The 15,000-nt window shown below is 45.1% G+C and overlaps 1 protein-coding gene across 1 annotated transcript in view; it reads left to right on the top strand.

Annotated features, from left to right (window-relative positions):
• The window catches only part of trpc7b (transient receptor potential cation channel, subfamily C, member 7b), a gene marked incomplete at both ends in the record, with an annotated part of 44,725 nt that overhangs the window by 28,806 nt on the left and 919 nt on the right, over window positions 1–15,000 (top strand). Inside the window, 4 exon segments of the mRNA XM_080841293.1 lie at window positions 9,891–10,086; window positions 10,521–10,742; window positions 12,613–12,693; window positions 14,277–14,352. Coding sequence (XP_080697419.1) covers window positions 9,891–10,086; window positions 10,521–10,742; window positions 12,613–12,693; window positions 14,277–14,352 — 575 coding nt within the window.

Raw genomic sequence — 15,000 nt, 5'->3', positions numbered from 1 at the left:
TAATGGCTGCCCCTGTGGGGTCCTTCAGCAGTGGATCAACAACAGTCAGCCCCCCTCGGTCTGCCCAGCCCACGGCCAAGCATGACACAGCAGCACCGGCGCCACCACCCCCGCCCCGCTAGTGGAGAGACATCAAGTAGAGGGAGGGAGGGAGGGACAGAGGCCAGGGAAGAAAGACAAACAGAGAGAAAGAGACAGTTTACATATCTCTAGTTTTTCTTAAATTGCTGCCCTTTATGGTAAGATGGGAGAAGAACAAGACAACAAAATAAGTGCAATTCACTGTGATTCCACACATCGAAATTCAAAGATTTTACCTTCAGACACATTTTGGTCAAGATGTCCTTCATTAGAGATTAAGTAAACAGTGAGGACAGTAGGACAGTAGCCCTGAGATGAACTTGAGAGTGGACTTGTCTTTTGATGAGACTAAGAGATGAAAACTGCCCACACCACTGACTGCGTTTACCGTTTTACATTCAGTCATAAACAAACATGAATATGCATGCATCCATAGCCTACATATTTTAAGGACGCATATGTCATTATTGGCTGGATGGATACTTACATGAATAGATGAGAAAATCAATACTTCATATACAGTGGGGAAAATAAGTATTTGAACCCCTACCAATTTCACAAGTTTGGCCTCTTGCAAAGAAATGTGTGATCTAGAATTGTCTTGGTAGGTGTATTTTAACAGTGAGAAACAGAATATCAACAAAACAATTCTGAAAACTGCATTTTATAACATTTATGACTTTATTTGCATTTGATGCAAAAAATAAGTATTTGAACCCCCAAGCAATCAGCAAGAATTCTGGCTCACAATGACCAGTTATGTGCCCAAGAAGCACACAGATTAGTCCTCATTAGGTCTAACAAGGTACACCTGATCTCAACTGGTGACGTTTATAAAAGAAACCTGTCCAAAGAATCATACTTCACACCTTCAACCTCACCACCATGGGCAAGACCAAAGAGTTGTCCAAGGACGTCAGAGATAAGATTGTAGACCTGCACAAGGCTGGAATGGGCTACAAAACCATTGGCAAGCAGCTTGGTGAGAAGCAGACAACTATTGGTGCGATTATTCGTAAATGGAAGCAACACCAAACAAATGTTAATCGCTCTAGGTCTGGGGCTCCATGCAAGATATCCCCTCATGTGGTATCAGTAATCATTCGAAAGGTGCAAAATAACCCCAGAACTACACAGGGGGAGCTTGTGAATGATCTCAGCTGGGACCACAGTCACCAAGAAAACCATTGGCAACACACCACGCCATAATTTTTTGAAGTACTGCAGCACTCGCAAGGTCCCCCTGCTCAAGGAAGCGCATGTACAGGGCCATCTGAAGTTTTCCATTGCACACTTAAATGATTCTAAGCAGGATTGGGAGACAGAATGTGGTCAGATGATACCAAAATCAAGCTCTTTGGCATCAACTCGACTTGCTGTGTTTGACAGGGGGGGGAATGCTGAATATGTCATTTTTGTCAGTCAGTTTTGCTATGGGTTCAAATACTTATTTTTTGCATCAAATGCAAATAAAGTCATAAATGTTATAAAATGCATTTTTCTGGGTTTTTTGTTGATATTCTGTTTCTCACTGTTAATATACACCTACCATTACAATTATAGATCACACATTTCTTTGCAAGTGGCCAAACTTGTGAAATCGCCAGGGGTTCAAATACTTATTTTCCCCACTGTATAGGTTTTGAAAAACATCTGATGTTTTCATTCGAAACCAAACTCCCATTCCGTGTTGTCATGGTGCACCACGACCTTACTAGAGCACAGTCATAGACAAAGCTGATCAACATTCCGCATGTCTACACAGCCATTGAGCGCAGCGACCCTGAGGTCACAGCCACTCCGTTTCCAGTGACGACCAGACGCTGAGCCCCGGCCCGGTCATGATCAGACTGTCTTATTGCCGTCACCACTGCCGCCACCCCTCCACTCTGTCCCGAGTGCCGCGATGACCTCAGGAGCCTCGGAAGTAAAGATAGCTCTCAGCCACCTCCTGGGTGCTGTCATCATCGCGCCCTTGTGTGTGTGTGTGAGTGTTGGTGTGTGGGTGTGTGTGTGTGTGTGTGTGTGTGTGTGTGCGTGTGTGTGCGTGTGTGTGTGTGTGTGTGTGTGTGTGTGTGTGTGTGTTTGAGTGTCTGTCAGGGCCATGCTGGTCAAGCCTCCTGGCTCAGACAGTGATGTGGTGGAACAGGTGTGGTGGTTAATGGAAAACAGAGCTTGAGTGTTTTTATCCATAGATATCTCTCAATCGCATGAACAACACCAGAGATGCTGAAAGAACAAGAGAGAGAGAGAGGAGGAGGAGGAGGAGGAGGATAAGGAGGAGGAGGAGGGGGAGAGAGAGAGATGGATGGAGAGAGATGCAGACGCACAAACATGTTTGTCTTAATACTGAGGATGTCAGCACATGGTATTTATCGAACATTTAACAGGTAATTGCTGAAAGCGGAACTTGTTTAGGCAACAATTATGTCAATGAGCAAAGCTTTATGATTTGACTTCTTTGAGAGGCAGGGAAAGAGCGAGGCAGCATGTGGAAGAGCTTGTGATCTAATTAAGCCCGTGTGTACAAACTGCAGCTAGAACGATTGAAAGTGACAGACCGATTTCCTGACTCAGAGGTGGGGAGTGAAGCGGGGTCGCATTCAGACGGCAGACAAAACAGCACTGTTCACTTTGACTGTGTAACAAGTCTGAATTGACACTTCATCTTGCCTTCATTAGCATGGGACACAGACAGTACACACGTAACACCAAGGCAATGAAGTTCTACAGCACAACAAAGAGAGCATCAGTTCAAATGTTCAAATGTTCAAGCATGACATGACCCTAAAGGTCATGACCTTAAAAATGACCTCTGGGGGGCACTGTGGCGCAAGCCGTAGCCTCAACCATATACAGGCTTGAACGCCCACTGGGACACGGGTTCTAATCCGACCCGCTGTCATGTCACTCCACACCTCTTTTCTCCATCTCATTTCCTGTCCAAACCTTCACTGTCCTATCAATTAAAGGCAAAAAGCCCAAAAACAAATCTTAAAAAAAATAAATATTACAAAAAAGGACGTCTGATCCAGATCCTGCCTGAGAGGCCTTGGCTTAAACTTTAGTTTTTTAAATTCAGTTTTACAGGAAGCACACATCCCACTGGACAAGTGCATACAGAAATGACTAAAACCTTTATTTCCTCTGGATGGTTACCTAGCATTAGCAGACAAGTTCACATGCAGTTCATGTTGCTTAGCCTTGGAACCAACAGCCTTTACTCTGGCTGCCTTAGTAATGCAGAGGATCAAGCTAATGACCTTCAGTTTATATGCAGGGCAGAGGGGGAGAGATTGTGATCATTTGTACGGCACGGAAATAGTATATATTGTATAATTGTATATAAAACCATGGTAGCGGAAAAAACACTTAACAACTTGAAAATGTTAAACAATCTTGTCCATATGCATGCTGGTGTCTATTTATTGAAAACTGGAAAGCCCTTAAGACCAGGCTCTATCTAAAATAGCCCAGTTGAAACTATTTTTTCCACCACCTTTCCAACTCCCTACAAGTGCGTTTTGACTTGGCCTAAATTCCCAGGATAACCCGATTTCAACGTTATTTTGTGTTTAAAATCATACGCTCATTAGCGAAGTAATGTTTTTAACCATAATTATTGTCGGCCTGTATTTCTGCCTCGTGCCAGGCCAATGAATATACTATGATGAATCTACTTTCATTGCATTATGTGGATAAATGTGTTCAGTGCTGTGGTACGCCACAGGGTAGTCTAAAAATTCAGTCCGAAGGAAGTTGAATATAGATATTCAGATCAATAACAGAACTGAGCCGACTTTGTGGCAGGAAGATGCAAAGCCTGCTGAAGAGGAACGGAATAGATAACACAATGGGAAGTATTTGATCCAAATGTTTATAGATTAATTCTGGTTTACAGAAAGGCATTGGAATATTTATATGCATGTGGAGTTAGGCTACTTATCATCCAGAAATAGATGAATGCATTACTTCCCTCATATCTCATATGACAGACTCCCTCTCATACCTGCTCAGATATGCCATCATCGATGCCATTATAGAGAGGTCGCCTCTCAACTGAAAGAAAAAGTATAAACTGTAACTTTAAAAAACTATTTAAATCTAAAAAATGAATTTTTTTCATACATGTCAAAGTCATTTAGTTCTTTTAAATGTATATAATGAAGCTCATCTGCCCCTTAAAAGTATAACACAATGTGGCAGACACGTTCAGACATGCACACTGGTGTGTCTTCTCACCATGTTGGTGCAGATTGGAGTAGATCAGGAAGCAAACACGGAGACACCTACCCCCAGCCACACCAGCCAACAGGCTCCACTCCAGGGGCCTCCTGCGTGACACCCACATACACACTCACACGCACGCGCGCACACACAATTACACACACACACACACACAATTACACACACACACACACTCACACGCACACCCGTGCACACACAATTACACACACACACACACACACTCACACCCGTGCACACACAATTACACACACACACACACACGCACACGCACACACACACACACACACACACACGCACACGCACACGCACACACACACACACACACACACACACACACACACACACACACACACACACACACACACACACACACACACACACACACACACACACACACACACACATACATACACACAGGGGCCTCCTGCGTCACACCCACACACACGCACCTGCGCGCGCACACACACACACACACACATACATACACACAGGGGCCTCCTGCATGACACACACACACACATAAATACACACAGGGGCCTCCTGCGTGGCTGAGGCCATGACTAACCCTCGCTGGCACTGCCCATGCATGCCGCTGTGCCACTGTCGTCTGGCAGTGCGAATTTCTCACAGACAAACAAGAAGCCCATGAAGCACTCCCTGATGAACCGGACCGAACCAGATCCCACTGGCACCACACCCCCATACCTGGCAGTTTCATTTCAGTTTTCGGCAACCACATGTACGGTTATGTATCAGTTGGATTTTAATTGTCATATGGGTAACGTCATGAGGCAATTAAACCTGAAAGAGTAAGAGAGAGAAAGAGAGAGAGAGAGACAGAGAGAGAGAGAGAATGAGAGAGAGAGAGAGAAAATAAAGCAGTCAGAAATCCAGATGTCACAACCCAAAGTGAGGTGTAAGAATGATTTCCAGACAGTGAGCCATGAGCTAGCTAGTCACGAATTGACTTTTTGGATCGAATGGGATTATTCTTTATATTTAATCTCTTTTTTTCAGCATCTTTGTCATCACTGGCTTGTTGAGATACTGATTAAAGTATACTGTATTTGTCACGTTAAAGTCCCTTTTGTGAAGATCTGGTTTTGTGCATCATGAAAAGTATGTGAGTGCTTTCTTATGTAAGCAACAAATTATTGATAGAGGATTGAGCAGAATTTCTTTTGAGGGTGAGTCACGGCTATAGACTGTCTGTCCTGAGAGGACAGTCTGTGCTTCCACTCCAGAATCAGACAGAGAGAGAGAGAGAACGAAAGAGAGAGAGAGAGGCAGAGAGGCCATGCGGTATGTGATAACAGAGTGTCCAAACATTTTACGATGTAGCTATCTCCCCAAAACATCTTGCCTGACCTTAGTAGGAAGAAGGAAATGGAGTGAAGATAAAATATGGTGAAAGAGAGTGCGAAAGAGTTAGCAAGAGAGGGGGGAGGGGGGGGGGGGGGGAATAAACGGGACACGTAAACAAGTTTTACGAGTTGTAAGCAAAATAAAAAACGAGCCAGACGTAAGAGGTGATGGTCAGAACGGAGGAGAGAGAGAGAGACATACTCTGTGTTCTGCTCTGTGCTGACCTTGTGTGGACAGACAGAACAAAAGATAGAAAGAGAAAAAGAAAGAAAGAGTTTGAAAAGAGAGAGGGGGAAGAAGGGGGTGGGAGTTATGGTGTTTGTGTGTGCATGCGTGTGTGTGTGTGTGTGTGTGTGTGTGTGCTGGTGGGTAGGTAGATAGGGAGAGTGTGTGTGTTCTAGAGAGAGCGTGTGTCCTCCACGTGGTTGCCTTGACATTTTGATGGATGCGTCACACACCCTTCATTTCCTCTCCATAACTTGAGAAAGAAGCAGCCTTTGACAAATGAGGGGGAGATGAGCAAGAGAGCAATAGAGAGAAAGAGAAAGGGAGGGAGAGAGATAGAGAGAGAAAGGGAGGAGGAGATTAGAGTAAAACATCTTCCCGTGCAGTTTAAGAGAATAAATCTGCACTCAGATGAGACGAATCCCCCTTCCCCCGTGTTAGTTACAGTACAGAAACACAAATCACTGCTCTTTTTCTTTATATATATATATATATATACACACACTCGCAGAGATTCTGGTGCTCCAGCTAAATCAGTTCTTGTCACACGCATTTATGCAAAAAATACTTACCTTGCAATATCGCACTCACACACTCATACTGGCACCCAAGCAGACTGGAGCATATTTATTCATATTCGCACATCAATACTAACCACAGACTATCCCCCCCCCAACACACACACACATATACACACACACACACACACACACACACACACACACACACACATACACACACACACACGCACACACTCACACATATACAAACACACACACACATACACTGAAACAGAAACACTCACACACATTTCAGTGGTAATCAGTCAGACTGATGGCCTTTCCTGAGCGGTGATGTTAGTGAGGCGTTTAAAAGGCCACCTCTCTCTCTCTGAGGCGGTGAGTGTGGCGCACGACTCGTGCGTCGCCATGGCCATCCGTCTCGGCAGGTGGAATGTTAATCGCACTTTAATATTTATAGACGCCTCCACTGTCTGTCTGCACGCCAGCACCCGGAGAGCACAGCGCCTGAAGGCATTAGAGAGAGAGAGACCGAGAATATGAAGGAAAGAAGAGAGTGAAGAAGACAGTGAGAATAGTGAAGGGAAAGGAGAGAGTGACGAAGACAGTGAGAATAGTGAAGGGAAAGGAGAGAGTGAAGAAGACAGTGAGAATAGTGAAGGGAAAGGAGAGAGTGACGAAGACAGTGAGAATAGTGAAGGGAAAGGAGAGAGTGAAGAAGACAGTGAGAATAGTGAAGGGAAAGGAGAGAGTGAAGAAGACAGTGAGAATAGTGAAGGGAAAGGAGAGAGTGACGAAGACAGTGAGAATAGTGAAGGGAAAGGAGAGAGTGACGAAGACAGTGAGAATAGTGAAGGGAAAGGAGAGAGTGACGAAGACAGTGAGAATAGTGAAGGGAAAGGAGAGTTTTGATCAGAGTTCTCCTGGACCAGATGTAATGATTCCAATCTGCATTTCTCTCCATTTCATCTCGCGTTAAGCTATAATGACTGCTAATAGTGTTGGCGTAATTATACCTCGATGCACTTATTCCCTGAAGTCATAACGAATGAAATGGAAGAGGAGGAGGATGAGGAGGAGGTGGGGTAGAGCAATGGAGAAGGAAAAGAGAGAGAGAGAGAGAGGGGTGAGTCATTTGAGATGATGATGGTTTGAGAGGTAGACCTGATACATTTCATGTGATATTAGATTCATGAGAGAGAAAGACAGAGAGACAGAGAGAGAGAGAGAGTTTAATTTGACCCATGTTGTCGTGGTGATTGCCTTTCGACCGCTCGGAGGGCTGAGTCACAGTGGCACAGCGCCCACCCCCCTTGAGCGGGTTTCAGGAGATGGGCAGCGAGGGGTAGAGGAGGACTGCTTGTTTTGCAGGAGCTAAATGAGTCCACTCGGCTGGAACTGTTCTAATCACTTGAATCACTTGAAAAATTGGTGCTGAAATTAAAGTCTCTGATGTTGATTCGAGTCGGCAAATTGCAGTCAGCTCCTTTTGGACCAGCTTCTTTGAATGTGCTTTGAAATGTTTTTTTTGTCCATTAGTAAAAGTCATGCTGAAACACAGAAATGCTTTGTGCAATGCATCAGCAGTATTTAAGTACACAATCATTTACAGTATGTACTATTATTTATACAAATGAGAGTGTACACAAAGCTCCCACTCACACACACAAACTCTCAGACTTTGATTAACACTTCCTCCCTCTCTCACTCTCTTTCTCTCTCCCTCTCTCTCCCTCTCTCTTCCTCCCTCTCTCTCTCGCTCCCTCTCTCATTTTTACTTGTGAGGCTGCCTAAAGAAAACTTTAATTGTAAAAGAGATTAACTATCTCTGTCTCTGGAAATCCCCCCAAACCTCGCTTTACATTCGTCTTTTTGTCCATGACCCCTACTTTACTGCCTTACACATTGTAACACAAACACACACACACACACACACACACACACACACACACACACACACACACACACACACACACACACACACACACACACACACACACACACACACACACACACACACACACACACACACACACACACACACACACACACACACACACACACACACACACACACACACACACACACACACAGTCACACACACACACATATACACACACAATGTGGAAAATTTGAAAAGCACGGCACATAGCGATATGAGTCTCATGCTCAGTGGGTGTCTCTGTTGTGTGGTAGAGGCCCTCATATGCAGCTTAAATGCGAGTCCACATCCACAGACGTCTATGGAGAAAGGAGAGAGGGCCAACATGGTGAGGATAGGGGCTTAAACTGAAAGTAGGACAGTTGAGGATTCTAACTATGCAGTCCAGCCCCTCTTTCATTAACACACGTGGAGACACAAGTTTTTGCGCCTATGTGTGCTTGTGACACACACCACTACATACATGCGTACACACACATACACAGACTTACAAAGGTCCTCAGTTACATACACACACATATCAACCATTAAAAACAACGCTTCGTCATACACAAATAGACACATAATTACAAAAATCCACTCTACACACACACAACCAGTACACTAACACTTACACTTACACACACACACAAACTTTCACAGTCAAAATCCTCCATAACCCCTGTTCCTACCCCTCTCCCTAACTTTGCTCATTCAATATTTATCTGTGGGCGAGCAGCCAAGACACTCGGGCCTAGCTTTTGTTTGTGTAACCCGGTCCGGCCCGGTGGCTCAGGGTTCAGGGAGAGAGCACAAGCCATACGAATCCACAGAGAGCCGGATCAGGATCAGGTTCAGGTTCAGGATCAGGAGTTGGCCCAGAGGCAGGTTCAGATGGGACGGAGGGGGTCGGGGTGGGTAGGGTGGGGGTGGAGACAAGACAAGGCAGCCTGCCTCTGGAGGGCAGATGTTCAAATGATATCTCCGAGGCATTTTCATAAAATATGTCCACTGAGCGCACACTGTCTCTGAACTCTCTCCTGAAGTTATTCCCCCCCCTTTCTCCCTCCTCTCCCTCTCTTTCCCTCTATCTCCTTCTCTTTCTCTCCCTATCTCTCTTCTTTCCTCAGCTGTTCTCACTGCGGGCGACTCATACATGCACAATCCAAGTCCCCCGGTGCTCACTGATTAAAGATTGTTTTAGATTCACTTAGGAATGATTCAGTCTGCCGTCTGCCGTGTCAACCATTTTATTAATAGTGCTATTGTGCTTTTGGGCCAAGATATATGAGTTTTCTGTAGGCTTTTGTTTCTTTGTGCGAGTGTGTCAATGTGTGTGGGTTTGTAGAATTGTTGAATAACTGAGCTGAGCACTTATTCAAAATCTCTCTCTTTCTCTCTCTCTCTCCCTCTCTGTCTTTCTCTCTCACTTTCCTTCCATGTGTGTGCATGTGTGTGTGTGTGTGTGTGTGTACATGTCTGTGTGTGTGTGCATGTGCGTGTGCGTGTGTATGTGTGTGTGTTTGCAGGGTGGAGGAGAGCTTTAAAACCCTCTTCTGGTCCATCTTTGGGCTGTCTGAAGTGATCTCAGTGGTACTAAAGTACGATCATAAGTTCATCGAGAACATCGGCTACGTCCTGTACGGGGTGTACAACGTCACCATGGTGGTGGTGCTTCTCAACATGCTCATCGCCATGATCAACAACTCCTACCAGGAGATAGAGGTGAGCACCCTCAGCTCTATGGGAATGGCACGTCTGCGTCACATTAATCATTGGGATGAAGGAACAATGGCTCAGTAAAATAACCTTTAGACATTCACAGATTATCATTGGATTATTATTGGTCTCTCTTAAGGGACTCCAAATTAATGGCTTTTTGACTAGTTCCTGGTAATGGATGGACTTTTACAAGCCCCCTCTTTCTATTTTCACTATCTCTCTCTTCGCTCTCTCTCCCCACTACATCTCTCCTGCCCCTTTATTTCCCCTCCCTCTCTCTCTCTCTTTCTTTCACTCTCTCTCTCTGCCTCTCTTTCTTTCTTTCACTCTCTCTCTCTCTCGCTCTCTCTCCCCATTCCATCTCTCCCCCCCTTTATTCCCCCCCCCCCTTCTCTCTCTCTCTCTCTCTTTCTCTCTCTCTCTCTCCCTCCTTCCAGGAAGATGCTGATGTGGAGTGGAAGTTTGCCCGGGCCAAGCTGTGGCTCTCCTACTTTGATGAGGGCCGGACGCTGCCCGCTCCCTTTAACATGGTGCCCAGCCCCAAATCATTCTACTACCTGGCTCTGCGTACCAAAACCTGCCTGGTGCGCCTCTGCAAGGCCAAAGGTCATCGCCATGAGAACGAGCTGGAGATGGGCATGCTGAACTCACGCCCAAAGGTCAGTGGATAGCCATTAAAGTAAGGGCATTGAGTGAAGGATTCATTAGGAAGGCCATGTTGAAAGATTAACTGGCCTATTAGAAGGCAGAGGTTGTTAGTGGCAAACATCTCTCCATGAAAGCTCATTTAGCATGTCAATAGCATTACGCTAACTAAATAATGTCTGCTATAACAACCAATACTGAGAAATACTCACAAATGGCTAGGGGGCTAGGATGTTTCAACTCCAGTGCCACGCACGCGTGTGTTTGTGACACATGACCTCATCAGTCACTCTAACCTTACTGTTTGAACTCAGTGCTTAAAGAAATCCTGTCTGGTTTGTCAGTGTAGGCATAATGTTGCTTCAACTATCTAGTGGATGATACTTCTAACGCACTAATTAAGCCATTTGAATGCAATGACCGCCTTCCTGGGAGAGGGTTGGATGCGCTGTTTATCCCCTGCGCCCTGGCCCATTATCCAATGATGTCAGCCATTGCTATTGGCTCCAGTGGCCTCTCCTTTGTGTTCCTGGGCAGGCATCAGTGGAAAGTGGATCCCTGACAACATGCCTACCTGCTGAGCCCATCCAGGCCGTGAGCCAGGGACCCCTGGGTCAAGAGCCTGCTGTCTCTCTCTGTGTCTGTGCTCAGAGAGGCCTCGCGCTGTTTTCCGAGCTGCGACTTCACTTGACAAATGTTAGGCCTGGGCAGATTGGCTGCCTCGAGAGATTTGTGTGTATATTTAAATAGCTATACTTGGTGTGTGTGGGTGTGTGTGTGTGCGTGTGTGTGTGTGTGCGTGTTTGTGTTTGCTTGTGTGTGTGCGTCCACACATTTGTGAGTTTGTGTGTTTGTAGTGTGAGTGTATGTGTTTTTAGTGTGTGTGTGTGTGTGTGTATGTGTGTGTGTGTGTGTGTGTGTGTGTGTGTATGTGTGTGTTGGTATATTGGTGTGTGTGTCCCTGTACCAGTGAGCAGGGGGAGACACACAGCCAGCTCATCTTTGTGTGTGCATACCTTTAGCCTGCCAAATAAGAGAGGAAAGTGGGGCTTGAAATGCTGTAAACACTGCTTGGAAAAGTAATCACTGCTGGATGCACTGGAGAGAGCAGGTTCCAAATCATCCTTTGTGTGTCTGTGCGTGTCTGTGTGTGTGTGTGTGTGTGTGTGTGTGTGTCTGTGTGTTTGTGTGTGTGTGTGTGTGTGTGTGTGTGTGTGTGTTTGTGTTTGTGTGTGTGTGTGTGTGTGATTGTTCATATCTGTGTCCATTTCGTCTCTCTATGCTGATCAGAGTACACCCACAGCCCTCACTGATAGCCACCTAGCAGGCTTATCTCCCCACCTGCAGGGTAACAGGCTGTTACGGAAACATTACACTCACCTGAGCTGAAATGATGTCATCGATATGAACAATCACACACACACACACAGACACACATACACACACACACACACACACACACACACACACACACACACACACACACACACACACACACACACACACACACACAATTCAGCTAATTTCCTCTAAGAATAGGCCTTGTACAGTGCTAATAGGTTTAAGAAACCCGTTTGAATGTATACCACCACTTTGAATTCTCCTGAACATAATAAAAGGATGGAACTACTAAGAACTAGAGGAACTACATAATATTCATTACATCTGCAGTAAACATGGTACTAATCTCCTAGTGTCCTCAAAGTAAATAGTACTAATCTTAAAGTGTACTTAAAGTAAATGTTTGCTAGCCACTGTTGATGTTGGCAGTGATGTTATTCTAAGAGGAGTAGGCATGACAGTATATGCAGCTAAAAATAAGGGGATAAAGAGCTTCCACCCCATGCACCCTCTTTTCTAAACATCCTTCTCCATTTCCTTAAGCCGGAGCGACACCGAACGTACCCTCGAACACGAGAGGAGTACACCGTGAAGAAGCCCATCAAGAACCCAACACGCTATCAGGTGAGAAGACTCCAACAGACTGCAGACTGAGAGGACAGGGAGCAGCCATGTTAAAAAGTTAGATGGAAGGAAGGGAAAAGTGTGAAGTAGAGTAATAATTGTGCTATCGTGAGTGAGATGGGTGATGACTGACTGACTGACTGACTGACTGACTGAATGAATGTATGAATGAATGACTCGCTGAATGAATGAATGAATGACTCACTGAATGAATTAATGAATGACTCACTGAATGAATGATTGACTCACTGAATGAATTAATGAATGACTCACTGAATGAATGAATGAATGACTCACTGAATGAATGAATGAATGACTCACTGAATGAATGAATGACTAACTGAGTGAATGAATCAATGACTCACTGAATGAATCAATGACTCACTGAATGAATGATTGACTCACTGAATGAATGAATCACTGAATGAACGAATGACTCACTGAATGAATGAATAACTCACTGAATGAATAAATGAAATAGAGAGTGAATTAGTCACTAACCATGTGAGTGAGAAAGTGAGTCTGTTAGTCCTTCGGAGTGAGTGAATAAGTGAGTGAGTGAGCACGTGGGTGCATGACCAAGCCAATTCTGTATGAGCCGGTGAGTCGACGAGTCTAAGGTTTGCATCTGAGTGGATGAATGAATGAGGTTGTGACTGAGTGACTGGCATGGGAAAATAGAGGGGGTGAGTGAGTGAGTGAAGGAGTGAATGGAATGAGGGAATGACAGAGTGAAAGAGTGAATGGAATGAGGCAGGGAGGGGGTTGGGGATGAGTAATTAAGTGGAGTGATGTGGGTAGGTAAGATAAAAGCTCAGTGACAGTGGGCCGTGCACACACTCAATAAATGAGGGACTAGGGATGAAAGCATGGCGGTTGAGAGACAAGGGGACATTGGCTTTTAGCCATGAGGGAAATATGATGGCTTCTTCTGTAATGTGCGGTTTTCATTTTTCCCTGGGCCTCAACACACTCTAATGATCCAATATCACACAATCCCATCTCTCACGACTGAACTGTGCATGTCAATCTGGACAGGGTTTGTTACACAGGGGATACCCATGGATCCATGTCTCTCTCTGTGTGTGTGTGTGTGTGTGTGTGTGTGTGTGTGTGCGTGTGTGTGTGGTCTGCTTCTTTTGTCAGTGGTCAATACACCAGTGCCATATGTGCTCAAACCATTTTCATTATCCAGGAAAGTCTGTTTTGTGTGTGTTTGTGAGCATCTGTGACATTAGATTGAACTATACAGAACAATATTATACGTGTAAGAGGAAATTTGAGTGTTGTGTTTGTGTGTGCGTCCTTGTGCGTGTTTTTGTGCTCTGGTGTGTTTGTGTGTTCTTCATGTGAGTGGAAATGAAAGTGTGAGACCGCAGGAACGTGAATTTATGTTCCCTTGACCAGAGATGCTATCAGTGACTGTCTGCACCGTGCGTCGCCCTGCAGTGGTAAATGCCTGTCAGCCGCGCAAATGTAATTTTAAACACCTCTCTTCTTTTCAACTTATAATTTCCTCCTTAATCCTTCCTTCTCTCCTCTTCTCCTCCCTCTCCTCCCCCTTTCCTGCCCTTTCTTAACAGAAAATCATGAAGCGCCTCATTAAACGTTATGTTCTGAAAGCTCAGGTGGACAGGGAGAATGACGAAGTCAATGAAGGTAAAAATCGAATCCACTTTTATATCCATTGTGCACATTTTATAATATGTACTGTTTGTGTGTGTGTGTGTGTGTGTGTGTGTGTGTGTGTGTGTGTGTGCGCGTGTGTGTGTGCGTGTGCGTGTGCGTGTGCGTGTGTGTGTGTGTGTAAGATTGGTTGATTGATTACTGTACTGTATTGATCCTCAAAGGGAAATTACAGTGTTGCAGCAGCAGTTCACACGAATTAGAAATCACACATAACTTACAGAAAACAGGCAATGATGTAGGTAAGAAGCAATACTTATAAGTCACCTCTCCCAGCACAGAGGGGAGTCATTATATATTGTTATTGCGCTTGGAAGGAATTACTTCCTGTAACGATCCTTATTACGGCGGAGCTGAAGCCGCCTCCGACTGAAAGGCGCCTCCGACTCTGCCGTCTGAGCAGTAGGTCACGCAGGGGATGTGAGTTGTTGTCCATTTTGTTGAGCAGTTTGTGCATCCCTCTCTCAACAACCCTCTCTACGGGCAGTCCCCAGCACTCCGCCAGCCTTTTTTATCAGCTTTCTCAGTTTCTTATTAGTGTCAGTGGCTCTGATGCTGCTGTTCCAATAAATGGCTGCAAAGGAAATTGCACTTGTAACAACAGACTGGTAGAAGGTCTGC

This window comes from Sprattus sprattus (assembly GCF_963457725.1).
Source record: "Sprattus sprattus genome assembly, chromosome: 6".
NCBI classification, from domain to species: Eukaryota; Metazoa; Chordata; class Actinopteri; order Clupeiformes; family Clupeidae; genus Sprattus; species Sprattus sprattus.
This window is presented reverse-complemented; position numbering and strand designations above follow the sequence as displayed.